The sequence below is a fragment of the Ambystoma mexicanum genome, chromosome 1p (genome assembly GCF_040938575.1).
Source record: "Ambystoma mexicanum isolate Mex_15411 chromosome 1p, UKY_AmexF1_1, whole genome shotgun sequence".
Taxonomy (NCBI): Eukaryota; Metazoa; Chordata; class Amphibia; order Caudata; family Ambystomatidae; genus Ambystoma; species Ambystoma mexicanum.
The window spans coordinates 1,381,450,788-1,381,478,472 of NC_090921.1; the positions used below are offsets into that span (position 1 = coordinate 1,381,450,788).

Sequence of the window (27,685 nt, forward strand, 5' to 3'; positions counted from 1 at the left end):
CAGCTGATCTTTACCAAAGCTCCCTGGTAGACAGACCCTCGACAGGCTGCCGACCCGAGACGGGGACTGCCGCGGAATCCCAAAGTGAAGCGCCCGGACTATTGGCCGCCACTGTCGACGACTGCCGTCGCCGACCGGAGCCGCCATGCTCCCGTTTGCCTAAGAACTTTCAGATACAAGGACGCTCTCGTCGCATCGCCGCTGCTTTATCCCGCTGGAGAAGGCCTGACCGTCGACGCGCCGAAGAGCCTCCGCCGGTGGGTTTCCCGCCACCCAAAGACCACAGAGACGCCGACGACTCGACGCCCTGGCTGGGCCACAGTTCTTCAAACTCTTTGCGTTCCAGAACTATGGACACCGAGGTGCCCCGCACACCTCTTCTTTGCAGGACGTTTACGCTTCCCCGTCAACGAGTACCGCTAGGAACGAAGCTGCCACTTCACCGTCGTAGCTCACCCTGTTCTCCGTCGGACATTCGACTACCCGTGACTCCTGCCTTAAAGGGAGGACACTCAAGAAGGGCCGTTGATTCCCCTACGAGGAACGCTAAAATGCCAGGTACTTTGGGGTTGCAGAACTATTGGGAAGTCTCTTGTGAACAATATATGGTCTGAGCTTGTAATATATCTTTATTCTACCGGTTGCCCAGGCAAGGGGGGGGTCTCCACACAGAACTGTGTCTCGGTAACAGAGCCAGTATTCTGCCAATTGTTCTCACCAACTGCTTTCCTCTTACCTCTATTGTTGGTTTCCGTTATGAACGGTTTATAGTCATAAAGTCGAATGCAATAATATCGAAAGTCATAATGTCTAAAACAAAAAGTCAGAAAAAAAAGTCGCTTTTTTTTTTGTTTTTTCTTCGAAATGTAAATAAAAAAAAAGAAAATGTACATTTTTTTTCGACATTATTGTTTAGACATTTTTGCAATTCGCTATTATTTTTTCGAGATTATGACTGCACACCATTACGAACTGATTTGTGTGCCACTTAACCGTACCATTGATGCACTTTAAAGAGATCTAATAGTAATTGTGGTACCACGTAGAACTGTATATTTGCCATTTTAGATAACCGAGTACAAAGTGAGTTATAGTGATATTGTACATAACCTTGAATGTTAATTATATAAAGACTGTTTTAACAGATACAGTGCACAGACATTCCTTTGTGGGTGCTTGGGGACTACACTGTACTTAAGAACCAGACCGCATCACCTCCTGAGAAGCTATGTCTTGATTGCTCGACCACGCACCAATAATAGAGAATCTTGGCTGGGGTCCTCTCTGCCTCTCCTCTACCATATAGAGAGCAGAAGTACAGACACCCCCCTCCGGTCTTTACAGCCGTCCCCACCTGTTCACCTCCAGAAGCTGTAAGGAAGGTATGGTATCAACAGTAAGACAGACACACGTGACCACAGTTGAAGGGTGTTAGGGTGTTTATTGAACTTCAATTGGGTTTGAAAAACGCCTATTTAGTCCTAAATCTGAAGATGGGAGCAAGCTACGACCATCAAATAATAATTACACAGTCCTAGTGGTATCTTGTCTAAAATAAAAGGGCCTATACTAATAAACCTATTGCCAATCCTTCCCTCTAAAACCAAATAGTGTGGCAAGCAATGTTATGCAAAAGAAAAGTGTTCAAGAAAATCATATGTTAGGATGTTCAGGCTGTTGGCCTCCGTTCCCCACATTTTCAGCACGGGACAAGGTGGTACACTTCAGCTTAGAACAGTCTCTGGCTTCTATGGCATGAGGGTGCAGTTCAAACTTTAACATCAGGGGCTTCTGTGCCCAAGTCTCTTTGCCTTTCAAAGTCTCTTCTTTTAGAGGGCCTGAGACGACAAACAAACAATACGTTCATATCCTCTGAGAATTTCACACATACTCAGCTTATCACGGGATTCATTATTCACCTCCGATCCCCCTCAGCCGGGCTCTGATACCCTTTAACACCATGTTCAATCAGTTTCCCTCTGCCGGACTTGGACCAATTTAATTCTCTTTAACACAAAGCTTATTTTATCCCAAAAGCTTTCAAATGATCTCCCTTGTTCGGGCTCAGACCAACTTTCTCTATTTTGTCATCAATTCGATTGGTAGTGTCAACGTCAAAGACTTTCGATAGTGCACAGGATTTTGCTTCACCCGTCACAGGACCACTTTGATGCACTCTTTCACCTTTCTCCACTCTTAGCTGGATACCTTACAGAGACCTTCGAATAAGCATGCACGCTGTGCCGAACTACTCGATCGAAGGTATTGTATCTTGGTTTCAAAGTTCAATCACTCATGTGCTGTTCAACTTCACTCGCGTTGGTTATCACATGCGTTTTAACACACTGTTCGCTTCAGCGCTCACCATACAATGTTGCTGCTTGCAACCTTGGCTTCAGCACAGACCGGTCTGGTATCAGTCTCCCCAATTCACCGGCTGTGTTGATTTCTCTGGCACTGCTTTTTTATAGGAGCCAACCACAGTACCACAGCGGCAGGCGCTTGTTCTCACCTTGATTATTGACGCAGGAGGGCCCCGGGTACCTCCGACACACAATACAGGATACCTCAGGCTGGTTTCCTGGTCTTACGCTTTCTATTCTTGAGTGTTCGTGAAAGTAACTGTTCCTCATCGAAAAGGTCAAGGGCACTTCCCTCCTTGCAATCCCCTTCTGTTTTGCCGTATTTCTCCTAGTGCTAAACTTCCATCTTGGAACTGCTGCTTCCTCGTGTGTTTTGCCTCACTCAGAGTGTGCTCTTCTGCTCCGCCTTTTATCCATGCGGGGAAGTGTAATGCAAGTCTGGAGTGTGTAATGGTCAGTAATTGCCTGACCCTGCTTGACCATTGTATTGGGATATGTCAGGTACACGGCTCAGCTGTTAGTCCATTTTCTCTCATAGAGAGTTGTCCGTGAGAAAGTGATTGTGTTGTAATAGTGGGATTGGAGGGGCTGAGTTCCTAAGTATCCTACCTGGTAGGATGGGATGAACAAGTTACTCTCTTACCTGGTAATGTTCTTTCGATGGGATGGTCCGACGACGTATTCCATATCTATGATCGTAATCACCAGAGCTGTGCTGCTTCGGAAAATCTTCGGGGTCTGCGTCCTGCGTCGATGACGTCGATACGCCGCCCTCGAGGACCTCCTCCGACGGCCGACATCACTGGATGTTATAAGTAGGACGCACGACGCCCGTAGCCTCAGTTGTAGTTTTTTCCCCAGAACGTGTGCCACCAGTCTTCTGCCAGTCTGACACACAAAGCCTTGCGGAAACGTAAGCTGCAATCGCATAAGAAATTCTGTAGCGGGAAAGGTAGGGAGGGAGCGATATGGAATACGTCATCGGACCATCCCATCGAAAGAACGTTACCAGGTAAGAGAGTAACTTGTTCTTCGAGGGGATTGGGTCCTCCGACGTATTCCATATCTATGACAGACTCCCAAAGCAGTACCAATACAAGGAGTTGGGAAAAGTATTTAGAAAACAGAAATTTAGCATGCCCAATCAAATTGCGGAGTAAAGGACCGCCTTGCCAAAGGCTAAATCCTGCCCCCGGATGGAATCGAGGGAATAGTGATGTACAAAAGTATGTACCGAAGCCCAGGTGGCTGCATCACAGATGATACGAATAGGAACACCCCTCTGCAGGGCAGTAGAGGCAGCCATACCCCTGGTAGAATGGGCCCATAAGCCGACCGGTGGGTCCATACCCGCCAAGCGGTAACAATCAGAGATAGCCAAAATAATCCAGCGAGACAAAGTCTGTTTCGTCACAGCCTGTCCCAAACGCTTTCCAGTGTAACCAATGAAGAGCTGATCGTCCACTCTGACCCGGGACATGCGTGAAATATAAAAGCTTAACGCTCTGCTAGGATCAAGCCTATGGAGCCTCTTCGCTTCCTTACCAGGATGTGGAGGAGGATAAAATGCCGGAAGAACAACCTTCTGGCCTAAATGAAATTCCGACACCACCTTCGGAAGAAAAGAAACACAGTCCTTATGAAACACAATGAAGGGTGGCTTAACTGAAAGTGCCTGTAACTCACTCACTCTGCGAGCAGAAGTGACCGCAACTAAAAATACAGTTTTAAGAGTTAACAGTCTCAAAGGGCATGAATGCAAAGGGTCAAACGGAGTACCCATCAGAAACTTGAGAACAAGGTTCAAATCCCAACCGGGCACCTGGAAAGGCGACAGAGGGAACACATTAGTGAGCCCCTTCAAAAACTGAGAAATTAAAGGAACTTTAAAACACTCTTCAGACGAGCGCTTAAATATGGACAGCTCCGCCAGGGAACCTTTAATGGTACCCACTTGAAGGCCCCTGTGGGCCAAAGAAAGAAAAAAAGACAGAACAATGGGAATTTCACATGAAAAAGGATCCACATTCTTAACCCTGCACCAATCGCAGAACTTTCTCCAATGGCAACGGTACAGGGACTTTGTTGCGGGCCTTCTGGCCGAAAGCAACACCTCCATCACGTCTTCAGGGAGGTCCCAATCCTTATACCTCGACCTTTCAGAAACCAAGCGTGAAGGTTGAGGGACCTGACCTCTGGATGGAGAACCTGACCCCCCTCCCGTGAGAGCAGATCGTCTCGGTAGGGAAGACAACGCGGAGGGCAGATGGACAAGTCGAGAAGGTCCAGGTACCACGTCCTCCGGGCCCACGCCGGAGCAATGAGGATCATCCGGGAACCGGACCTCCGCAACCTCTGCAGTACTTGCGGGATGACGGGGACTGGAGGAAATGCGTACAGTAGTGGGAATGACCACTCCACCACGAACGCATCTCCTAAGGCTCCGTTTGGAGGAAATTCCCACGAGCAGAACCTCTCGCACTTCCGGTTGACACTGGAGGCGAAGAGATCCACTTGAAGGGTCCCCCAAAGGGCAAAGATCTCCAGGAGAATCTCCTGAGCCAACTCCCACTAGTGAGAGATCGCGCTCTGCCTGCTCAGAGCGTCCGCCGTCTCGCTTTCGTTTCCTGCCAGATGAACTGCCGAGATCGAACCTTCCTGCTGGATTGCCCAGAACCAGAGCTGCATCCCCTCCCTGCACAGAGGAAGTGACCCTGCCCCCCCTTTTTGTTGAGATAGTGCATGGCCACCGTGTTGCCCGTCAGGATCAGGACATTCTTTCCTCGCACAGTCGGCAGAAAAGCCTTCATGGCTAGCCTGACGGCCCTCAGTTCCATCAGATTGATATGGAGTCTGGACTCCGACGGAGACCAACGACCGCTGACTGTCAACTTGTTGGCATGAGCTCCCCCTCCCGTGAGGGATGCGTCCGTCACGATCGTCACCTCCGGCCAGGGCAGCCAAAATGGAGCCCCCCGCATCAGATTGCCTTCGTCGGCCCACCACAGAAGGTCCTGGGCGACTGAAGATGGCACCTGAACAGGGTCCGACATCCTGCCGGAGGACTGAGACCACTGGAGCTTGAGTGCCCATTGCAAAGATCTCATCCGCAACCTGGCCTCTGGCACCAGAAGAATGCAGGATGCCATGGGGCTGAGCAGTCTCGAGAACTGCAATGTTGGGAGAGTCTGGGCAAGTTGAAACTTGTGCACCATCTGCTGAATGTGATGAGCCCTCACCTGGGGAGAAAAACACTGCCCAAGGGATGTTGGCGTCAAATGGGACTTCTTTAAGTTGAGGGAGAAGCCCAGCTTGTGGAGGGAGTGGCAGGTGACAGACAGATGATCCAGGACCTGCTCGGGAGAGCGCGCCCTGATCAGCCAATCGTCCAGGTAGGGGTAGACGTGAATCCCCCCTTTCCTGAGGTGCGCTGCCACCACTACCATGAGCTTGGTGAAGACCCTTGGGGCGGAGGTCAATCAGAACGGCAGGACCCGAAACTGAAAGTGCGAGTCGCCAACCGCGAATCTCAGGTACTTCTTGTGCTTTGGATGGATCGGCACATGAAAATAAGCGTCCTTGAGGTCGAGAGACACCAACCAGTCCTAAAGTTGAAGGGCCTGGAGGACTTGAGAGAGAGTAACCATCTTGAACTTGTCCTTCCTGAAGAGTTTGTTCAAACCGCGCAAGTCCATGATGGGTCTCAATCCCCCGGCTTTATTGGAAATCAAAAAAATAAGGGGAATACCATCCCTTGTTCCTCTCTGCTACAGGCACCAGTTCTATGGCGCCTTTCTCCAGCAGGGATTGAATTACCTGCGCAAGGAGCGGATCCGGACTCTTCAAAGAGAGATTCCCTGGTGGATTGTCTTGAGGCCTCTGCCGGAAAGGAAGACAGTAGCCGTGGGTTATGATCTCCAGAACCCACACATTTGAAGTATTGGCGCGCCACTCTGCAAGATGCTGCGCCAGCCTTCCCCCAGCCGGCGAACCATGGGACATGGCCTCATGACTGAGCTGAAGCGGCTGCGGCGTTGCCTGATGGCAAAGAGGCAACAGCTCGAGCAGCCTTGGCACCTCGAGTACCTTGTTTTCCACCTCTGGCACTCCTACGGTGGCCCCTTTGACTGGCAGCTCCTCTCGCTTTACCAAAGGATGAGTAATAACGAAAGGAACCTCCGCTCCAGTGCTGTCCCCTAGGACGAAAAGGCAGAGGTTGTCAAACTGCAGCGCCCAACGACTTCGTCTGCAACCTCTCAAGGCTCTCGTCAGCCTTGCTGCCAAAAAGATGTTCCCCGTCAAAGGGCATGGCGAGGAGACGGGCCCGCACATCAGGAGCAAACCCCGACTTCCGCAACCACGCAAACCTGCCTATCATGGTGCTCGCCGCCATGGACCGGCTGACGCAATCTGCCATGTCCAAACCCGGCTGAACGGCCTCACACATGGCATCCTTGCCATGCTGAACCATGGCAAGGAAACCATCCCGTTCGTCCCCTTCGGGAATATGTTCAGCCGCCAAGGAAACACAGTTCCACAGAATGTGCGTAAAATGTGACAAGGCACATATGGAGTTGGCCACCTGAAGCTCCATACCCCCTGCAGAAAACACTTTCTTCGCCCAGCCGTCAAAACGCTTGTCGTCTCTCTCAGGAGGGATGGTAGGGTACGACGCCTGCTTTGCCGGGGCCAAAGCCGCCTGCACCACCAAACTCTCCGGAGTAGGGTGCATTGTCAAGTAGCAGGGGTCACTACTGGCTGGGCGGTATTTTCACAGCAAAGACTTGCCCACTGCCGGGAGACTGTCCGGAGCAGTCCAAGCCGCCTCCACCCTCCTCTGTAGAGCCATATGAAAGGGCAGTACCGGGTCAGTTGGTGGACCAATGTTAAGGATATCCGTGAGGTCATCCTGAACAAACTCCACCGGGGGAGCAGACCATCCTAAGTACTCGGTGACCCTTGCCATAAGGCGCTGGTACGAAGAATCGGCATGAGTGCCAGGCTCAGGCCTACAAAACTCCACCTCTGGAGAGGTGTCCAGCCCACTAGCATCATGCAGGGACGGCCTCAGGTCCTCAAACTGGCTATGGCCCGAGAGAATCTCGTCTGGCACCGTGTCAGGCACCATGCCATCATCAGAGCCCTCATCCACCTCTGAAATGAACTCCAGATGGCGGTAAGAAGGCACACAACTTGAACCAAAGCCATGCGTGACCTTGGCCAGAGCCTTTCTAGGTGGTTCCCCGGAGCCACAGGGTACCCCCGTCGACACAGCCTCGAAAGGCGTCGAATGAATCGGCGTCGACAGCATCGACGGCGCCAACACAGTCCTCGAGGCTGGGGCCACGAGCGTGTCCCTCGACGGCCGGGACGCCGATGGTGTCGACGACTTCTTCGAAGGCAAGCTCTCGAAAGAGTCAGTCGACACCACAGGTTCACACGGTCTCGAGCGTGTCGAGGACCGGGACCTGGACCGGGCATGCCGAGAACGGTTCCCCTTGTCCGAGCGGGACCTTTACTGCGAATTGTGACGTCCACCCGAGCCTGAAGGCGTGCGAGCGGTGTCTCTCGGCTGATCACGACCGACCCCACTCGGAGGCGCGGACGGACCAGTGCCCTGCGATTAGAGAATCGCCAACATTTTCTTCCCGAAGGAAGCCCATTCCTCCGGTGTCGCATGCTTAGTGGGGTAAGCGACCCGCCGACGGGCGGAGTCCTCGGATGAGGACGGGGAAGGCGACCGTTGACGGCGCTTCCGGGAGTGCCTCGAAGAGGCAGAGGAGTGGCGAGACCGACTCCGGGACCGAGACCCCCTGGACTTCCGACGACGACGCCGAGAGTCGCCCCTCGAGTCGTCCGTCGAAAGCCCCGCAGTCCTCGACTTCCGGGGCTTGGACACCTTACCTACCGATAACTTCTTCTTGCACTCCCGCAAGGCTTTCGACGTGAGCGACTGGCAGTCGACACAGTCGTCCATGTCATGGGCCTCCCCGAGGCACCAGAGGCAGGCGTCGTGCAAGTCCGTAACTGACATCTTGGACCCACAGTCCCCGCACTTCTTAAAGCCCTGACGTGGTGTGGAAGACGAGGTAGACATCTTCATGAAGAAATACTACACAAACACCAAACAGGTTCGAAGAACCGAGAAACAACAGAAACTCAAAAGAGTCGAGGCGTGCCGAGATTCCCAAAGCGAACACGTTCGTGGAAAAAACGGAACTGAGGCTACGGGTGTCGTGCGTCCTACTTATAACATCCAGTGACGTCGGCCCTCGGTGGAGGTCCTCGAGGGCGGCGTATCGACGTCATCGACGCAGGACGCAGACACCGAAGATTTTCCGAAGCAGCACAGCTGTGGTGATTACTGTCATAGATATGGAATACGTCAGAGGACCCAATCCCCTCGAAAGAGGTGTTACAGGGAAGGGGATACCGCGTCTCACCATCCAGTGTCTCCCACTCCTACTCCCTGAAGACCCCTCACCTATGTGATCTTCCCGCACTTGTTCACCCCCAGGAACTGGATCCAAAAGTGATGGCCGTGTCCTGGCCACCTGGATGACAAATCACCAGGGACTAGCGGGTGAGACACCTTCAGGTTTCTCATAAAGCCAACATCGTGGCAAAGCGAATACACAGGAAGGTCACCTCGACCATGTACCAGTGCATACCCTCCTTTTCGTCTGGAGACATGACTGGACTACAGCATAGGTGGGTGTCATGGACCCTGAAGACTGGACAGAGGTCCTGATGTCTCCGAGGGAGATGATAATTTCCTCCCGATATCGTTTGATTCAACTCTAAATATTACTTAGAACTATTACTCGCGTACGCTCCTGTTTAAAGGAGGCTGGGAGGCCCATAAGCAGTGCCCGAGATGCTACAGAGCAGATGGCACTTTTATTTTTACATACTAGTTGGGAATGTCCGATGATATATCGCGTTTGGGAAAGGGTTCTGGAAAAGTTGACAAGGGCGGTGTCGGAGCCGGTGCCCGTTGAACCTAAGATGATGTTGCTGGGAATCTGGGGGGCTCCCTCCTACGGCCGCTTTGACAAGTTGTTGATATGTACTGCAGCCATCCTAGCCAAGAGCAAAATAGCTATGTTGTGGGGTAAGATGGATGTGCCCAGGTATAGCAAATGGGTATCGGATATGGACGTTTGTATGTCCTACGAAAGAAGAATTTATAATGCACGGAGATGCCCGACTAAATTCCAGAGAATATGGCACAAGTGAGAGGAGGCTGGGAGGCGGTTTGTCGGACTCGACTTGTCCATGTTTATGCTTTGGCCTACTGCTTAACCCCCTTTTCCTTTTTAGTCACCATTATTAACAGCATATGTATGAATTTGCCATTTCCCCTGCAAAAAGTGTACGGAACTATGGTTTGCTTTCCTTCTCTTGATTCCCAATGACAAAGCCGTAACTCAGGGAAATGTCTGAGAAATTACTGTGCCAGACTGATGTGATTGTGTAATGAAGGAATAAAGCAGTTTATTGAAATAGAACTTGGCTAAACTTGCATAACGGTTTATACAATTATCAGAATTTTTGAAGATTTTCCATCAGTGGTGGTGAACCAATTATCTCTGCTTTTGTATGTATAAAAGTTCATTTAACTCTCACATGCGTTACTAAATTCCACATTTTCAAAAGAAGAATGCTACGAACGTATCTTTTACTCATGTTTTATTTAGCATTTTCTTCATTTATAATCACAATAGCCAATAATAAGAGGTTAACAGCAAATGAAGCATTGACAAAAAGTAACATAAAAGAAACAAAAGAAAACACTGTCACAGCATGGTAAAAAAAAGAAAACGGACAATGGGCCTCATTATGAGTTGGGCTGTAGCCCTTAAATGCAGCAGTAACGCTATTACTGCTGCATTTAAGGGTCAGCCCAATCATGAGTTGGGCGGTAAGTTGGAGTTTTACCTCCAGCTTTTTGCTGGATGTAAAAATGTCCCTGTACCGCTCCTTTTCGGCTGTTTTTGGTTGTTTTCAGCACTATTGGACCCAATGGGGAGTGGAAACTACAGCTGTACCACTACTCATGATCCGGCACTAACAGCGCCGGACCGAGTAGCGGTAGCGCTATTTTCACTGGCGGTATCCCAGCAGTATTACCACAGGGATACTGCCAGACTACTAATGAGGCCCAATGTCAGGTTCACAACAGGTCATAGTTTCTAAACATCTGGCGTTTGTGGGTTAGATGTAGTGGTCTGTTAAGTAATCATTAACAGGGAGCCAGGCCAGGTAAAAGGCTGGAAAGGTGCCATTCAGAATAGTAGTAATGTGTTCCTAGCTACTAGCAACCAAATTCCCAACCATCATTTAGCCACAAAATGGGCCTTCTAATCGCTTCCAAGCAGCCGCTAAGGTGACTCTTGCTTCTAGTAGAAGCTGGGTAACAACCCTCGCTCTTGATCATCCCATGAGGTAATGCCCCTCTTCATCCGTGTCACCTACTATCGCCACACTTGGATCCCATGTCAGCACAACCCTGGTGAGGTCTTTAAAATGTGAGAGGATTTCTTTCCAATAATGTGCCTTTTCCCTGCACCCCCTCCAACAGGAATCAGGGATTCCTGTGTTCATACCATAGAGTCTAGTTGGTGACATATACCAGCGGCAAAGAATTTTGTATGCACATTCTTTTTTTATTGATTTAATTGCATAGGCAATATTTACAATTTCTCATCCATAAAATACATCTTATTCCTAATCATTCAAAGTCCTTACAAATTCCAAAAGCTCATATTTGTTGTCTTACAGTGTAGGGCATTTGGACCTCTCTCTTACTGTCCCTTTTTGTCATTCCTGTCGATTATTCTCTTATTTCTGGAAATCAAGTTTTTGCAGAAACTGTGTCACAGCAATCACATCTCTTTGTTCTTTCTCCTTATATCAAGCGGTTCCAGCAATCCTCTTCGTTATGGGATGATGATAAGTCTTTGAACAAGTGGCCCATATGAATGTTTCTTTCTTTGGTTTTCCCTTACATGATAGAAGTAGGTGCCTGACAGTTTCAATTTGGTTTGGTGATTCACAGAAGCGATAAGTATTGATTTGCGAAATTCCTCTGACAGCCCTTATTTCGTTGGTTATCAAAAGATTAAGACAAGCTCTCATGAATATGTTTCGTAACGCTTTATTGGGGAATTTTCCCATGTACGGCCTTGTCTCGTTGAGTCTTCTACTTGCTGATGGAAGGTGGGATACCAATTTATATCCTTTGTCTAATGCAATCCAATCACATCTTTCTAATTTAGTTTTTACCTTATTCAGGTTATTTTTTAATTCTGTTGATTCTATTTCGTCGAGTTTTTTCTGGTTTCTTCTTACCCATTCTGTGAGGGTTTTACTTTTTGTCCCTTGTATTTCCATATACAGAATGTCAAAGATTTTTGGTTTGGACGGTCTGGAAGTATTACTTTTCTGTATAGCATCAGACGGTTTCTATCCACTGTAGCCTGAAGTGAGAGCATGCACAACTCCCTTCTGATCAGAGCCATTGGTTTCGATGTTGGCAATGTAAGTACGCGACACCAGAAGTAGCTTCCTAACTTCAGCCAAGTTTCATCCAGAATTTTCGCCATAGCGTCCGCTCCATCGCTCAAAGAAGGCACGACCTTTGATTTGTAGAATTGGAGAATTGGTGTCATTGAGAAATGGCAGAATTTTCTGTCTATAGCCTTCGCATGCGTTGTTAGTTTTTTAACTTTGTCCAAAACGCTTACCTGCATATTTATTTCTCTTGGACTGTTGCTCAAAATGACTCCCAAGTATTTTAATTCTGTCACGGTCTGAATTCTTACACCGTCCAAGTGCCATTTGAGTTTGTCATTTTTCGTTGATGTTTTTTCTAAGATCATTACTTTTGTTTTGGTTTTATTTATTTCCAGATTATTCTTTCCAATATATGTGCCTAGGTTGTCTAGCTGCCGCTGAAGGCCAAGGGGGGTCTGATCTAAGTGGATCAGATCATCCACGTACAAGAGGCGGGATATTGTGGTTTCCCCCAGAGCCGGTGGAAAAGACTGCACGTCAGATTCTGTGTCCTTGTAATTGGAGAGGTAGGAGTTAAAGAGGGTGGGAGCCAGAGGGCACCCCTGTTACAAACCTCTTGCCGTGGAGATGGATTTTGACAAGGTCCCTTGTTGATTTAGTCGAACTGTCATTGAGGTGTTTTCATGTGGGGCCTGGATAGGTTCCAAAATATTTCTCGAGCTTTCCCCATAGGAGTTCACGGTTGACCTGGTCAAAGGCCTGCACCAGGTCAACGAAGGCCATGAAGATTCTGGGACTGCCTTCTTTTATCCTGCCTTTTAATGTGCTCATCAAGAGAATGTTCACTGAGGTTCCTGCTTTCTTCACAAAGCCCGATTGAAATGGGTCGCCAACATCAGCCTCCTTCATCCAATTTTGGAAGTGGTCCAATAGCAATGAACCTTATAGCTTTCCGATGACATCCAATAATTCTATTGGTCTATAGTTCTTAGCACTTTCACTTGGTCCACTTTTGTAGATTGGGACTACAATTGATGTTGTCCAAGTTGATGGTATAGATTTTGTGAAAATATTTTTTTTGATCACCTTGCGAATAAAGGTGGCCCATTCTTTCGGTGCCTGTTTCAGGTGGGCGTTGGTCAGGCCGTCCGGGGGGGCTCTTGAGCTGTTCAATTGTTTCAGTATCGTGAGGCAAATCCCACACTGTTTCACCAATTTGCTGTTTGTGTGGGCAAGTATGAGCAGGTTTTTGAAAGAGTGCTGTGAAGTGCTTTATCCAAGCATCTTCTCTGATGTTATTTTGAATTTGGTTGTTGGAATCCCTTGCCGTTGTTTTTATTAGTGTTCAGAATTCTCTAGATTTTCGGCCGTTATTATTAACATTTAATCTGCTTCAGATAGATATAGAATTTCTTTATAGGATCTTAGCCAATTTTTGTATTTTTTCCTCACACTGTTGGCTCTTTCTATATCTGTCATATTTTTAGTTTTTGTTGCACAACGCTTTGCTGCTCTCACTTTTCTTCTTTCTTCAACCAGTTTTTTGTCATAACAATGACGGTTTTCACTTTGTGTATTTTTATTTCCATTTCTCTTGCTTCGATAGATGGTCAAGAGCTGTTCATACTTGATGTTTACCACTTACTGAGTTAGTGATGTAATTGGAGGTTACGTTTTTGACAGCAGTTGCTGTTAGTCTTAGTCTATGTCCACCACTACAGTCTTCTACCTTTGTTCTCATTTTCTTTCTGGTTTCCTGTTTCATTTCCCATTTTACCAGAAGAAGGTTGTGGTCACTGTGTTTGGTTCGCAATGTTTTGAAATGGACAATATACGGAAGAAATTCTCTAGATACAAAGATATGATCTATTGTAGCGGAGTTTCTGTCTCTCTCCCAGGTTGGAACAATTTCCTTGTCCTTTCCCCGCAGTGTGTGCAGATTATATAAGTCTCTGGAGCTAATAGGTTTAGCCACTCTCATACCTCTCAGCACTGTTGGTAATTTAGTTTTGTCTGTGATCTTTTCTGGGAGAATTTTAGGATGGATCAAATTCAAATCTCCACATAGAATTAGATATTTCGGTTGATGGTCAGTATAGATTTTATCTAAGGTGGTACTTGCAAGTTCCAGAAACTGTTCCTTGCTCATTGCCTGGGGGTTCCAATATATATTCATTATAATTAGAACGTCGTCCTTGTTCTTACAGTCTGGAGTTTTTTCCCTTCCAGTTCACGAGCAAAGCTTGGATAACTAAGGTTGTCACCAGTGTTTGCACGAAGTTAAGTTCGCTGTTTGAGTGAATCAAGGTCAATAAACCGGACGAAGGACGTCCGTAGGAGCCTTTCACTTGTGGAGATAGGTAGGTCTCGTATCCATCCATGTGAGGTTTATCTGGTAACCAGGTCTCTTGGAGACAGAGATTATCAAAGTCTCCTAGATTTATATTGCTGGGTGAGAGTAAATGGGTAAAACCTCTCGTATTCCATGAACCTAGAGTTATATAGCCTGGTGTCTCAAGATCTTCTTTTGGATCCTCCTGGTCAAGAGCTGCTCGTATGGATGGCTATCTTCGAGTTGACGAGGCCAAGGCTTGCAAGATCCAAGTCCATTTCTGATGACTCTGATTTATGGTAGTTTCATCCAGGGGACTGTTTCCTTCTAAGTCCGAAATGGGAATTTCGTCAGGCGAAAAGGTTATCGTGAGTCTTTGCAACAGACCCATGTGTAAATCTCTTGTCTCTAAAGGATCTTTGAGACATTTTAAGGGCTCTGTTCCAGCCGTCTTCTTCTTGGGTTCATGCCGGGTGTCATATTGTGGAGTCTTTTCACAAAAGATCTTTTCTCCCCGTTTCCTGAGATTGCTTTCTACAAGTTTCGACTGTCGGTCTTCATTGTGTTAATGCTCCGTTCCTGCCTGCACTCAGTGTTCATTTTGTGTTTTTGTCTTTGTTGTCTCAGACGATCGATTCGTTTTTTTTCGGGGATTTCCTTTCGTGTCTCGAGGACGAAACCTTGTTTGTTTCACCGGAACAGTCGGTAAGGTCGAAATCCAACATTAGGAGGTTTTCCGATGCTAAAGATATCATCGATCTCACCACTGGAGAAGGAACATGAAGATATACACAATCCAGTTTCCACCTGGTTCCAAATTCTATGAATTTTCTGTCGTCCGTTCTGATCTGTCTTAGACTTGGGATGCAGTGAAGAAGAGTCATTATATTTTTTCTGTTTAAAACTGTGCCGTCTTGTATCGTTCTAATTTGTTCAAGCTAGAAGTTTCTGACACTTAATTTTTTCACTGTAAGTGACTCTTGCTCCCTTTCTTGTTTTTTCTCCTACTTGCGATCTTCGTTCTTCCTCCCCAAATCCCATCCATCTTGATGGCGTGCTCTATTTGTTGATGTTTTCGAGTCGCGCCTTGTTGTTTTACTGTGATCGTCTTTCCCTAATTCTTTTGCCATATTGCGTATTATATCGGGAGGTGCTACGTATACTTATCGGGGTTTGGGGACTTATTGCCTCATTCAATTCAATTGATTGAGTCCCAGTTAGTTGTTGGGGCGAGCGGGTCAGTATTCAGAGTCGTTCTTTGTCTAATTTCTACATGCGAGAGTCATGAAGGTTGATGTTTTTTGAAGATCTTCTTCCACATTTGCTCAACATGTGTCAGTTTGGTTATTTTCTGGTCATCATCTGACAGTTGTCTTGGTAACTTTGATTCGGACTCCTCCACAGAATACTGTGATATGTCCATGAGATCTATACTCTTGGATGATTCATCTATCACTATACGCATGTTGTTTTGATGTTCAGCGGCCGGGGTGTCTACGGAATTTAAGGACCCATTCTGACACACTGTCTGAAGGGTTTTCCTGGGTGCGGTTACTGGGACTCGCCTTTGGTCTTTTTGATTATCGTGTTCTCCAGCAGGTGTAGATTTCGGCTTCTGATCATTTACAATTGTCACACATCTTACAGCTGAAGATTTTGTACACGGCTTCTGGGAAAACAGCGGGTATACTTCATCGGCTTTGGAGGAGACTATTTGGCAGTGATTTTATAGATGATTTTTCAAGTGCGGGCGCGTCTTTCTGGCGTTCACATCCATTTTGGGACACTTTTAGTGGAGGTAAATAGTGGAGGTAAATTGTCTCAAACATTTTTTTCTGTCTTGTTTTTTCCTTGATCTCCAGGTTTGAATGCTTGCAAAGAGGGATATCTATTCTGAGGGATCAAGGTTTGGGACTTGTTCCCAAGATCGTCATCGTCAGTTTGAGCTGAGGTTGCCATGGTTGTTTTCCCTTGTTTCTCAGTTTGAAAAGTTGTCTGTGTACTGCGTGTAGAGATTTCACTTTTTTTGCTTCACTGTTTTTTCTCTAACTTCTATCAGATTATCGATTTGTCTTTCTTTGTTATTGGTGTCCGCGGGTTCTTTTGATTCTTCAAGGGCAATACTTTAGCCTTCCAGATAAATCAGCTTTGTATGCATCATAGCTGATAGTGTAGTATGGTCCTTTAGAGTGTCGTTTGGCGCCTTGTACAATTTCGAGAATGGCGCTAAGGCTATAATGACTGCCGACATAATTGCAAAAAGGTGTGGTTTCTTTGAAGGCTACGGGTCTTGCCGGAGTCGGGCTAACTGGCCTATTCGTAGTTATCTTTATGAAAATTCTTTTTGTTTTGTCTTCTTTTGAAGTTAATTTTTGAGATATAGTTCTTTGAGTTATTGTTTGTTGTCCTCGTGGTTTTCCTGGTTTCCACGATTGTTGTTTTACATTTTGTTTCTTTTGAATGAGTATTTTTTACTTACATTTTTAAGTTATGTTTTGTTTGTCAATTTTGGAAATTTGCCATCTACATCAGTTGAGTTCATTGGATTTTCCATTTTGTTTTTTCTAAGATCTCTGTAATTTCTTCACTCAACATCTCAAATCCATTTACTGATGTAGTTGGAATCTGAAAGTTATCAGTGTTAGGTGTTGTGTGGATAACAATTTCCACCATGACTTTGTGAATGTTTAGCTCTTTCGTTTGTTCTCCCTTCTATGAAGTGTTGACGTCGGTGTTAGAACTGCACTCCCCACTTTCGGGTGGTGCTGCTTTATCCGACTCTTCATGAGTCCCTGGGTCCGGTGCTGGCGACTGTGAGGGTTCCGTTAGTGCACATTTTAAATTGTTATTCCTGTGGGAGTTCCTCCGTGGGGCGAGCCCGGACTGGGCAATCGCTGCCTCCAGGAAGGCTTCCTCGTGTGCTGGAAAGGAAACATTCCCAGTCCCGTCGTCGGCGGGGTAGGCACGAACTGCACAAACAGGCGGTAACAAGCAAGTCCCGGACTCTCTGCAAGCCACCTCCAATCCGCAGAGATCCATGTCGGAATCTGCCTCCTCCGCACTCCCCAACAAAAGCACTTCACCCTCCCCTCCCACCTCCAGATCACCACCGTCCCCTCCCGCGTCCTCAGCCGCTAGGACCACAAATTGGGTAAGTACGTTTTTTGTTGGATTTTTAGGTTTGAGCGGGAGGCTCGCGTGGCAAGTGTATTGTGGGGGGTACAGGCGGGGAGGGGGCATGTTTGTGTTAATTTCAGAACTTTGAGGGTTCTGGGGATTTGGAAGCGTACTTATGGGAGTCTTTTCTCCATCGGGCACCTTACCTTTCTCGTTGAGTTGCAGGCGATGGCTTCAAAGGGCTTCTGTGCTCGAGCCCACTGTCTTGTCCTCGCGAACACTGACTTCGTAGCCGACGCCCCTCTTCTTCAGTGTCACGCCTCGCCGCCATCGCTGCCGGAGACTGTTGCCAGACTCTGCACCACAAACAGTTAAGCACAGGAGCAAGCCTTGTCTGGGAGATCTGATAAGATTGAATTGGGACCTTCCCTCGAAGAATGTGACCACAATCAAAGTCTCACGGTCACACCAGATAGTCATGTTAATGTTCCTGCACTGTAATTCAAGTCTGCTTTAATGCTGAATACGGTGCAGTGCCGGCACGGGGGCATGTTATACCTTAGAGCTACGATGGAGTTGCCTGGAGCCCTTCCTTCGTTGGTTGGTATTCTTTCAGCCTTGCAGCCTGCACAGACTGCAGTGACTGCCAAACTCTGCTTGCTGTACTCCGCGCTATGGTTCAGCTGTTATAGCCAGTGCACACCTCCAGGGCACACCTCCAGCAAAAACAGTGAAGACAGACGCAGTTACGACTGAAGTGACTGCCAAACTCGTCTGCCGAACTCTTTATGCACATTCCTTGAGACTCATGCAACGAGAAGCCTTGTGTGCCCTTTACCAAATATGAGCCCATGACGCTGATCGGATCTCCACTCTCAAGTCGTCTTCCCATTTTTGCATATACGCTAAGGGGTCTGTCGGATCTCGGAGTCTGTAACAGTTTGATGCATTTTTAGATACTTCCTGGGAGAAGCTTAATTCTAAGCCTCTAGGTTCCCTCGTACCCTCATCCCTTCTCTCCATTTGAGATCCAATGATGAATTTGTATGTAGCAAAAGAACAAGTTACTCTCTTACCTGGTAACGTTCTTTTGATGGGATGGTACGACGACGTATTCCATATCTATGACAGTAATCACCACAGCTGTGCTGCTTCGGAAAATCTTTCGGCGTCTGCGTCCTGAGTCGATGACATTGATACGCTGTCCTCGAGGGCCTCCGTCGAGCCGACGTCACTGGATGTTATAAGTAAGACACACGACACCCGTAGCCTCAGTTGTAGTTTTTTCCCAGAACGTGTGGTATCAATCTACTGCCAATATGACCAAAGAAAGCCTTGCGGAAATGTAAGCTGCAATCGCATAAGAAATTCTGTAGCGGGGAAGGCAGGGAGGGAGCAATATGGAATACGTCGTCAGACCATCCCATCGAAAGAACGTTACCAGGTAAGAGAGTAACTTGTTCTTCGAGGGGATTGGGTCCTCCTACGCATTCCATATCTATGACAGACTCCCAAAGCAGTACCAACGTAAGGAGGTGGGAAAAGAATTTGGAGTATACAAATTTAGAATGCGCAATCAAATTGCAGAGTAAAGGACCGCCTTGCCAAAGGCCAGATCCTGCCCATGAATAGAATCAAGGGAGTAATGACGTACAAAAGTATGGACCGAAGCCCAAGTGGCTGCATCAGAGATGTTACGAATAGGAACACCCATCTACAGGGCAGTAGAGGCAGGCATACCCCTAGTCGAATGGGCCCATAAGCCTACAGGAGGATCCTTACCCGCCAGGCGGTAACATTCAGAAATTGCCAAGATAACCCATCAGGACAAAGTCTGCTTAGTCACAGGTTATCCCAAACGCCTTCCAGCGTAACCAATAAAGAGCTGATCGTCCACTCTGACCCGGGACATGTGTGAAATGTAGAAACTTAACGCTCTCCTACGATCTAACCTATGGAGCCTCTCCTCGTACTTACCAGGATGCGGAGGAGGATAAAATGCCAGAAGAACAACCTTCTGGCTCAAATGAAATTCCGACACCACCTTCGGAAGAAAGGAAGGACGAACTCGAAGGACAATCCTGTCCTTATGAAACACAGTGAAGGGTGGCTTAACTGAAAGTGCCTGTAACTCACTCACTCTGCGAGCGGAAGTGACCGCAACTAAAAATACAGTTTTAAGGGTTAACAGTCTCAAAGGACAATAATGCAAAGGCTCAAACGGAGCACCCATTAGAAACTTGAGAGAACAAGGTTCAAATCCCAACCGGGCACCTGGAAAGGTGAAGGAGGGAACACATTAGTGAGCCTTTTCAGAAACTGAGAAATTAAAGGAATTTTAAAATAAGAACACTCCTCAGACGAGCGCTTAAATATGGACAGCGCCGCCAGGTAACCTTTAATGGTACCCACTTGCAAGCCCCTGTGGGCTAAAGAAAGCAAAAAAAGACAGAACTACAGGAATGTCACATGAAAAAGGATGGACATTCTTAACCCTGCACCAGTCGAAGAACTTTCTCCAACGGCAATGCTACAGGGACTTTGTTGCCGGCCGTCTGGCCGAAAGCAACACCTCCATCACGTCTTTAGGGAGGTCCCAAACCTTATACCTCAACCTTTCAGAAGGTCCGGGTACCACGCCCTCCTGGCCCAAGCCGGAGAAATGAGGATCATCCGGGAACCGAACCTCCGTAACCTCCGCAGCACCTGCGGGATGACGGGGACTGGAGGAAACGCATACAGCAGTGGGAAGCACCACTCCACCACGAACACGTCTCCTAAGGCTCCTCTTGGAGGAAATTCCTGCGAGCAGAACCTTTCGCACTTCCGGTTGACACTGGAGGCAAAGAGATCCACTTGAGGGGTCCCCCAAAGGGCAAAGATCTCCAGGAGAATCTCCTGAGCCAACTACCACTCGTAAGAGATTGCGCTCTGCCTGCTCAGAGCGTCCGCCGTCTCGATTTCGTCTCCAGCCAGATGAACTGCCGAGATCGAAATTTCCTGCTGGATGGCCCAGAACCAGAGCTGCATCGCCTCCCTGCACAGAGGAAGTGACCCTGCCCCCACCTTTTTGTTGAGGTAGTGCATGGCCACTGTGTTGCCCGTTAGGATCAGGACATTCTTTCCTCGCACAGTCAGCAGAAAAGCCTTCAGGGCAAGCCTGACGGCCCTCAGCTCCAACAGATTGATATGGAGTCTGGAATCCGACGGAGACCAACGACCGCTGACTGCCAGCTCGTTGGCATGAGCTCCCCATCCCGTGAGGGATGCGTCCGTCACGAACGTCACCTCCGGCCAGGGCAGCCAAAATGGAGCCCCCCTCATCAGATTGCCTTCATCGGCCCACCACAGAAGGTCCTGAGCGACCGAGGGTGGCACCTGAACGGGGTCCGACATCCTGCCGGAGGACTGTGACCACTGCATCTTGAGAGCCCACTGCAAAAATCTCATCCGCAGTCGGACCTCTGGCACCAGAAGAATGCAGGATGCCATGAGGCCGAGCAGCCTCAAGAACTCGAACGCCGGGAGACTCTGGGCATGTCAAAACTTGTGTACCATCTGCTTAATGTGAAGAGCCCTCAGCTGGGGAGGAAAACACTGCCCCGGGGACGTGTCGAGCACTGCTCCGATGTACTGGAGCCGCTGAGTTGGCATCAAGTGAGACTCCTTTAAGTTGAGGGAGAAGCCCAGCTTGTGAAGGGAGTGGCAGGTGACGGACAGATGATCCAGGACTTGCTCGGGAGAGCGCGCCCTGATCAACCAATCGTCCAGGTAGGGGTAGACGTAAATCCCCCCTTTCCTGAGATGCGCTGCCACCACCACCATGAGCTTGGTGATAACCCTCGGGGCGGAGGTCAATCCGAACGGCAGGACCCAAAACTGAAAGTGCGAGTCGCCAACCGCGAACCTCAGGTACTTCTTGTGCTTTGGATGGATCGGCACATGAAAATAAGCATCCTTGAGGTCGAGAGACACCAACCAGTCCTGAAGATGAAGTGCCTGGAGGACTTGAGAAAGAGTAGCCATCTTGAACTTGACCTTCCTGAGGAGCTTGTTCAAACCACGCAAGTCCATGATGGGTCTCAATCCTCCGTCTTTCTTCGAAATCAAAAAATAAGGGGAATACCATCCCTTGTTCCTCTCCGCTACAGGCACCAGTTCTATGGCGCCTTTCTCCAGCAGGGATTGAATTTCCTGCGCAAGGAGCGGATCCGGACTCTTCAAAGAGAGGTTCCCTGGTGGATTGTCGTGAGGCCTCTGCCGGAAAGGAAGAGAGTAGACGTGGGCTATGATCTCCAGAACCCACACATCTGAAGTAATGGCACGCCATTCTACCAGATGCTGTGCCAGCCTTCCCCCAACCGGAGAAGCATGGGCCTCATGACTGAGCTGAAGCAGCTGCTGCTTTGCCTGAGGGCAAAGAAGCAACTGCATGTGCGGCCTTGGCACCTCGAGTACCTTGTTTTCCACCGCTGGGACTCCTACGGTTGCCCATTTGACTTGCAGCTCCTCTCGATTTACCAAAGGATGAGTAATAATGAAAGGAACCTCCCCTCCATTGCTGTCCCCTAGGACGAAAAGGCAGAGGTCTGCGGACTGCAGCGCCCAACGACTTTGCTGCAGGTTCGAGGTCTGCAACCTCTCAAGACTCTCGTCAGCCTTGCTGCCAAAAAGATGTTCACCATCAAAGGGCATGTTGAGGAGCCAGGCTTGCACATCCGGAGCAAAACCCGACTTCCGCAACCACGCAAACTTGCGCATTACGGTGCTCGCAGCCATGGACCGGCTGGCGCAATCAACCATGTCCAGACCTGACTGAACGGATTCACACATGGCGTCCTTGCCATCCTGCACGATAGCAAGGAAATCATTCCGTTCCTCCCCTTCGGGAATATGATCAGCCGCTAAGGACATACAGTTCCACAGAGTGTGCGTGAAACGAGACAAGGCACAAACAGAGTTGGCAGCCTGAAGCGCCATACCCCCAGAAGAAAATACCTTCTTCGCCCAGCCGTCAAAACGTTTGTCGTCCCTATCAGGAGGGATGGTAGGGTACGACGCCTGCTTTGGGTGGGCCGTAGCCGCCTGCACCACCAAACTCTCTGGCGTAGGGTGCGTTGTCAAGTAGCAGGGGTCGCCACTGGCTGGGCGATATTTCTTCGGCAAGGACTTGCTCACTGCCGGGAGACTCTCCGGAGAAGTCCAAGCCGCAGCTACCCTTCTCTGCAAGGCCATATGGAATGGCAGCACCGGGTCAGTTGGAGGACCTTGGTCCAAGATATCAGTCAGGTCATCCTGCTGGAAATCCCCAGGGGGGGCAGACCAACCCAGGCATTCAGTGACCCTCGACATGAGGCGCCGATATGAAGATTCGGCATGGGTGCCATGCTCCGGCCTACCAAACTCCACCTCCGGAGAGGTGTCTAGACCACTGGTGTCGTGCAGCGACTGACGCAGGTCTTCAAGTTGACTGTGACCAGAAACAATGTCATCATCCACCTCAGAAATATAATCTAGAGGCTGGAAAGAAGGTACAGAAAAAGGCACAAAGACATGTTTAGCCTTAGCCATCGCCTTTCTTGGGGGTGTCACCGTACCACGGGGTACCTCCGACAAGGCTGCCTTGAAAGGCGTCGAGGGCGTCGACGGAATGGGCGTCGACACAGGCCTCGAGGGCGGAGCCCCGAGCGTGTTTCTCGACAACCTTGGCGCCGCCGGCGTCGATGTCTTCTTCAAAGACTTCACAGAGTCTCGCGGTCTCGATGGCGTCGAGGACCGGGACCTGGAACGGGCATGCCTAGAGCGACCATCCTTGTCCGACCGGGACCTCGAAGGCGCCCGGTGGTCGAGCCCGAAGGTGGACTAGCGGTGTCTCTAGCGCGGCATCGACCGGCGTCCTCAGACGGCGCGGCCGGACCGGAGCCATGCGATTGAAAAATCGCCAACATCTCCTTTCGGAACGAATCCCATTCCTCCTGAGTGGAATGCTTGTTGGGACAAGCTACCCGCCGACGGGCAGAGTCCTCGGAAGAGGACGGGGAAGGCGACCTGTGACGGCGCTTCCTGGAGTGCCTCGAAGAGGCAGAGGAATGGCGGGACCGACTCCCAGACTGAGAACCCCCAGACTCACGACGACGATGCAGAGAGTCGCCCCTTGAATCGTCCGTCAAAAGACCAGTGGAACGCGACTTCCGGGGCTTGGCCACCTTCTCGACCGACAGCTTCTTCTTACGCTCCCGCAAGGCCTTCGAAGTGAGCGATTGGCAGTCGACACAGTCGTCCGTATCATGGTCCCCCCGAGGCACCAGAGGCAAGCGTCGTGCGTGTCCGTCAGGGACATCTTAGACACGCACATCGGACACTTCTTAAACCCAGACCGTGGGGTGGAAGAAGCCGAAGATATCATATTCGATAGCAATGAAGAAACAGGTTCGAAGAACCGAAAGAACAGGATTCAGTAGAATCGAGGCGCGCCGAGATCTCCGAAGCGAACACATTCGCGGAGGCTACGGGCGTTGTGCGTCCTACTTATAACATCCAGTGACGACGGCTCGACGGAGGCCCTCGAGGACGGCTGAAAGATTTTCAGAAGCAGCACAGCTGTGGTGATTACTGTCATAGATATGGAATACTTTGGAGGACCCAATCCCCTCGAAGCATTCTTTCTCTCATAGATAGAATTTAGATTTATATTCTTCTAATGTAAGAGGTTCTGAATTTGCACAAAGGTTTACTGAGATTCCCAAGCTTTAAATGGCACCTTTCATCATACCAGGACCCTATGAACGTTTTTTTTAAATGGACCATCTGGTCTTTGGAGGCTTTTAAAATGTGGTCAGTCAAGAATAAGATATATTCCATTAGTACCATGTTTCAGTGGCATAGGGCAATAGTGCTACAAATTTCTATATCAACAATCCAAAGTTTCTCATTTGTCTTTCCTTGTCCCTCATTGGGTGGAATGTTCTAATAGTAGTAAAACCCCCACCTCTGCAGGACATTACTAGATGGAAACACCCCACAGGCCCCATTGAAAGCCCAGAAATGCGATCGAAACGCAGCATTATTACTTAAATATGGAAAAAGAAACAACAACCGTAGCTTTTGATATTTATGAAAACCAACCTTTGATAGTGAACAGCACAATCGCCAGAACACCACAGGTAATAGACAAATGTGTATGTGATTTGCTGAAGGTTAACGGTTGAACTTAATCATTGGGCTTGGCTATGTGACTGTAGAAGCCTACAGGCTAGTTAGTAGTAGTGTCTTCAAAAATAAAATTCAAGAGATCCATTGAAACAATACTTATAAAACCTATACCCAAATCACCTCAGTGGAATTTTTGCTCCTTTAAATTATATTTTCTAAATCATGATCATGCACAGGAAAACGATCTGACCAAACTGCTATTCCTTCTTCTCTTCATCATTTTACCAGATGTTACACATTATACTATAAAATGGTTTTACTAAATAATACAGCATTTTCCCTAATTAGCTTACCGATTCTGTAATATCGATCCAATTTTTCCCAAAGATTTTCCCCATCGGGCCTAGGAAAATCTATACTTTTGAGAGGTTCATAAACTGAGCCTAAAAGAGAAAAAGAAAAAAATCATAAAACCATGTACAAAAAAAGTGGTACAGATCTGAGATGTCTACAAATACTTTATACATAAAGGTTTACTTAAGAAACAGCATAAACAATGTTGTCAGTCTTTTGTTACAGGTTACCATTCAAACACAACTGCTCACTTCTTTGACTGCACAATACATAAATATTGGGAAAAATATTTATTTCCACCTGGCCATGTCCTCTCTGGCTTTTAGACAAATCTGAAAAATGATTGTGTGAGATCTCTCTTTTGGCTCAGGTCCACCTTAACAGATTACTAATTGCAAATGAACCAGAGGTCTAATTGCCCTGACCTGCTGGTGCAGATCCTTGCCCACCAGGAGGGAGTGGGACCTCTATTACTATCAGCCTGCTCGGCAGACTAGCTAAAAAGGAAGAAGGTGTTAAGCAACCTGCATTACACAGACTGAATACTACCAATGGAATTGGGGTATTCCCAAATAACACATCAAAGACACAGATACTGTTTAGTGTAAACAGGGGAACTCTATTTACTTAAACCAATTCAGCCACATGGAAATATTCTGTATCGCTATATAGCCATACTCAAATTTCTCCTGTGCCGCTCCATTTCTTTGCCTCTCTCCACAATCAACCCTACATCTTGGGCTAGAAAATAGCCTCTCTGGGGAATACATTTAGCTTTCTGGCTTGTCATCTCAGAAGTATCCATTACACCGCCCTTTACTGGTTATTTTACCCGCTATAACACACTGCACTAAATACTCGTATACGTTGTAGAACCTCAACTAGATCCCTTCTTCGCCATTCCTCCCTGTTGGATGTACAGCTGTGTAACTACTGTGACTGTTATAGTGAAGTCGTCACTAACTTCCCAGGGAAGGTCTTAGCCCATGTGGCCAGGGAAGTGCAGACACTTCCTGACTCCAGCCCTGGGGGTGGCTTTCTGCAGGAGAACCACATGGTGGGGGAGACCAACCTTGGTGGGATGTGGGATGGGGATGGCTCACTGGAAGACCTGTCACACCCCCTTGTGAGGGATAATAGTCAACAGTCATTACATTTCCAGCTGTGTATGGCATATTGTAATCTGGAACTTTCTGTTAAAAACCATAGACAAACCCATACTTCCTAAGGGCCTACTTGGACGAGTAAGAGGGCCTGAGTAATGAAGATCAAGCCTGCCTGGAACCACACAGTGCAGGCTGGTTGTTTCAAACAGCTGACCAATGCCCGGAACTTTAAAACACCAGACAAGCCGAGAAGATGGAGATACACCATACCCAAGGCTGGTTGGGAAACCAGAGGGATGACGAGAAGGCGAGATTGTGGCAGTGTAGCAAGAGAAGGAAGAGAAGGCTCCGAGAGCGGAGGTACACTGCACGGAATTAAGGAACAAGAGATGCTCTACTGGGAGAGCCGCGGCAGTGCAAGGACTGGGGAGCCTACGCAACCCTAGCCAGAAGACAAAGCTTAGCGCTGAGCGATGCGCAGACCACATAGAAAGCTGAATCAGCCAGGAGAAGCCGGTGAGCCCACACAGGGAGATTTGGGCACTGGTGCGCTTTGAGTCATTCAATGCACGCCAACTGAAAGTAATTTGGAAGACTGGGAGAACCTGAGCAGGGGAGCTGGGGGAACCGGCCAAGCATGTGAAGTGGTGAATGAAAGGCGGGCAAAGGCCCAATACTCAAATGGAAAAGAATATGAACATATGAGAGTAGAAACAGTAATTGTTCCACCAAGTGGATGCGCTGCTAGCACCACAAGAGTTCAAAACCTTAAATAATACAGTTCAATGTTGCCAATGAAACAAGTCCTCAAGGATGCTACTCATAGAAATCTCAAAATTGTATTTCAATGTTTAATTATGTCCATATTCAGGAGTCAGATTTGTTTGCCAGTGTTGTATGACAACACGTGTTTCGACCTCCAAGGTCTTTTTCAAGGCAACGCTCTGCTCAAAATAAGTGATAGCAAAACATGCAAATGCATAGTGTTAAACACAATCCATATTGCAAACCCAAAACATGAACAAGGAAATAGATTACAGGGCAAAATATACAGAATAGCAAGAAAAATATCTGAAAATAAAAACAGGAATAAAAACAACACATAGGGTATACATTACCAAGAACAAATTGCCGAATAAAGTAAACAGGAACATGTCACCACCGGAACATGGAAAAAAGGAATAACAAAGCAAAACGTTGGGGTGTACACAACTGGATGGAAAACTTCACATAAAGGGGAATCTTTCCTAACAACATTCACTTGGCGTCTACTTCTGGCTTTGCCACAATGTGTCACCTCTCCTTTGCCAGTCTTTGGCATTGCCACACTGTACTTCTGTGTATAGTTCTCTTCACTTTGGTTTGGTTTCCCCACCACTTTGCTTTCAGATTCTTTCACACTTCCATATACTTGCAGAGTTCTGTATTTCATATGGCTCTCACTTTGCATTCATTTGACTCAGTATTCAATATATGTTATTTCTTACTTAGCGGCGTGCACTTTATATTGTTCTTAATTTATTCCCAACCCGTGGTTTCGAGTTGGTTTCATCAGGCACACGCCTTTCCATTCACTTTGGTTCCGCACAGCCCCCAGGAGAGCCCCGGCTCGAGTAATTCTCCCTCCTCACTCAACAGACCTTCTTTTTCCTTTTCACACTGGCTCCCATGATTAACACTTGTATTCTCTGTGCTCTCCCCATGCTATTTGATGGATGCAACCACTGTCACAAACCTGGGCA

General features: G+C 48.0%; 1 protein-coding gene across 7 annotated transcripts in view; it reads right to left on the bottom strand.

The window, feature by feature from the left end:
* The window catches only part of PHKB (phosphorylase kinase regulatory subunit beta), a 2,092,963-nt gene that overhangs the window by 1,707,299 nt on the left and 357,979 nt on the right, over positions 1–27,685 (bottom strand). For 5 of the 7 annotated variants that reach the window (XM_069607056.1, XM_069607055.1, XM_069607054.1 and 2 more), the window contains one exon: positions 24,837–24,926. The exons of the other annotated variants lie outside the window; for them this stretch is intronic. In XM_069607056.1, coding sequence (XP_069463157.1) covers positions 24,837–24,926 — 90 coding nt within the window. The remainder of the gene's footprint in view (positions 1–24,836; positions 24,927–27,685) is intronic. 7 annotated transcript variants of the gene reach the window in all.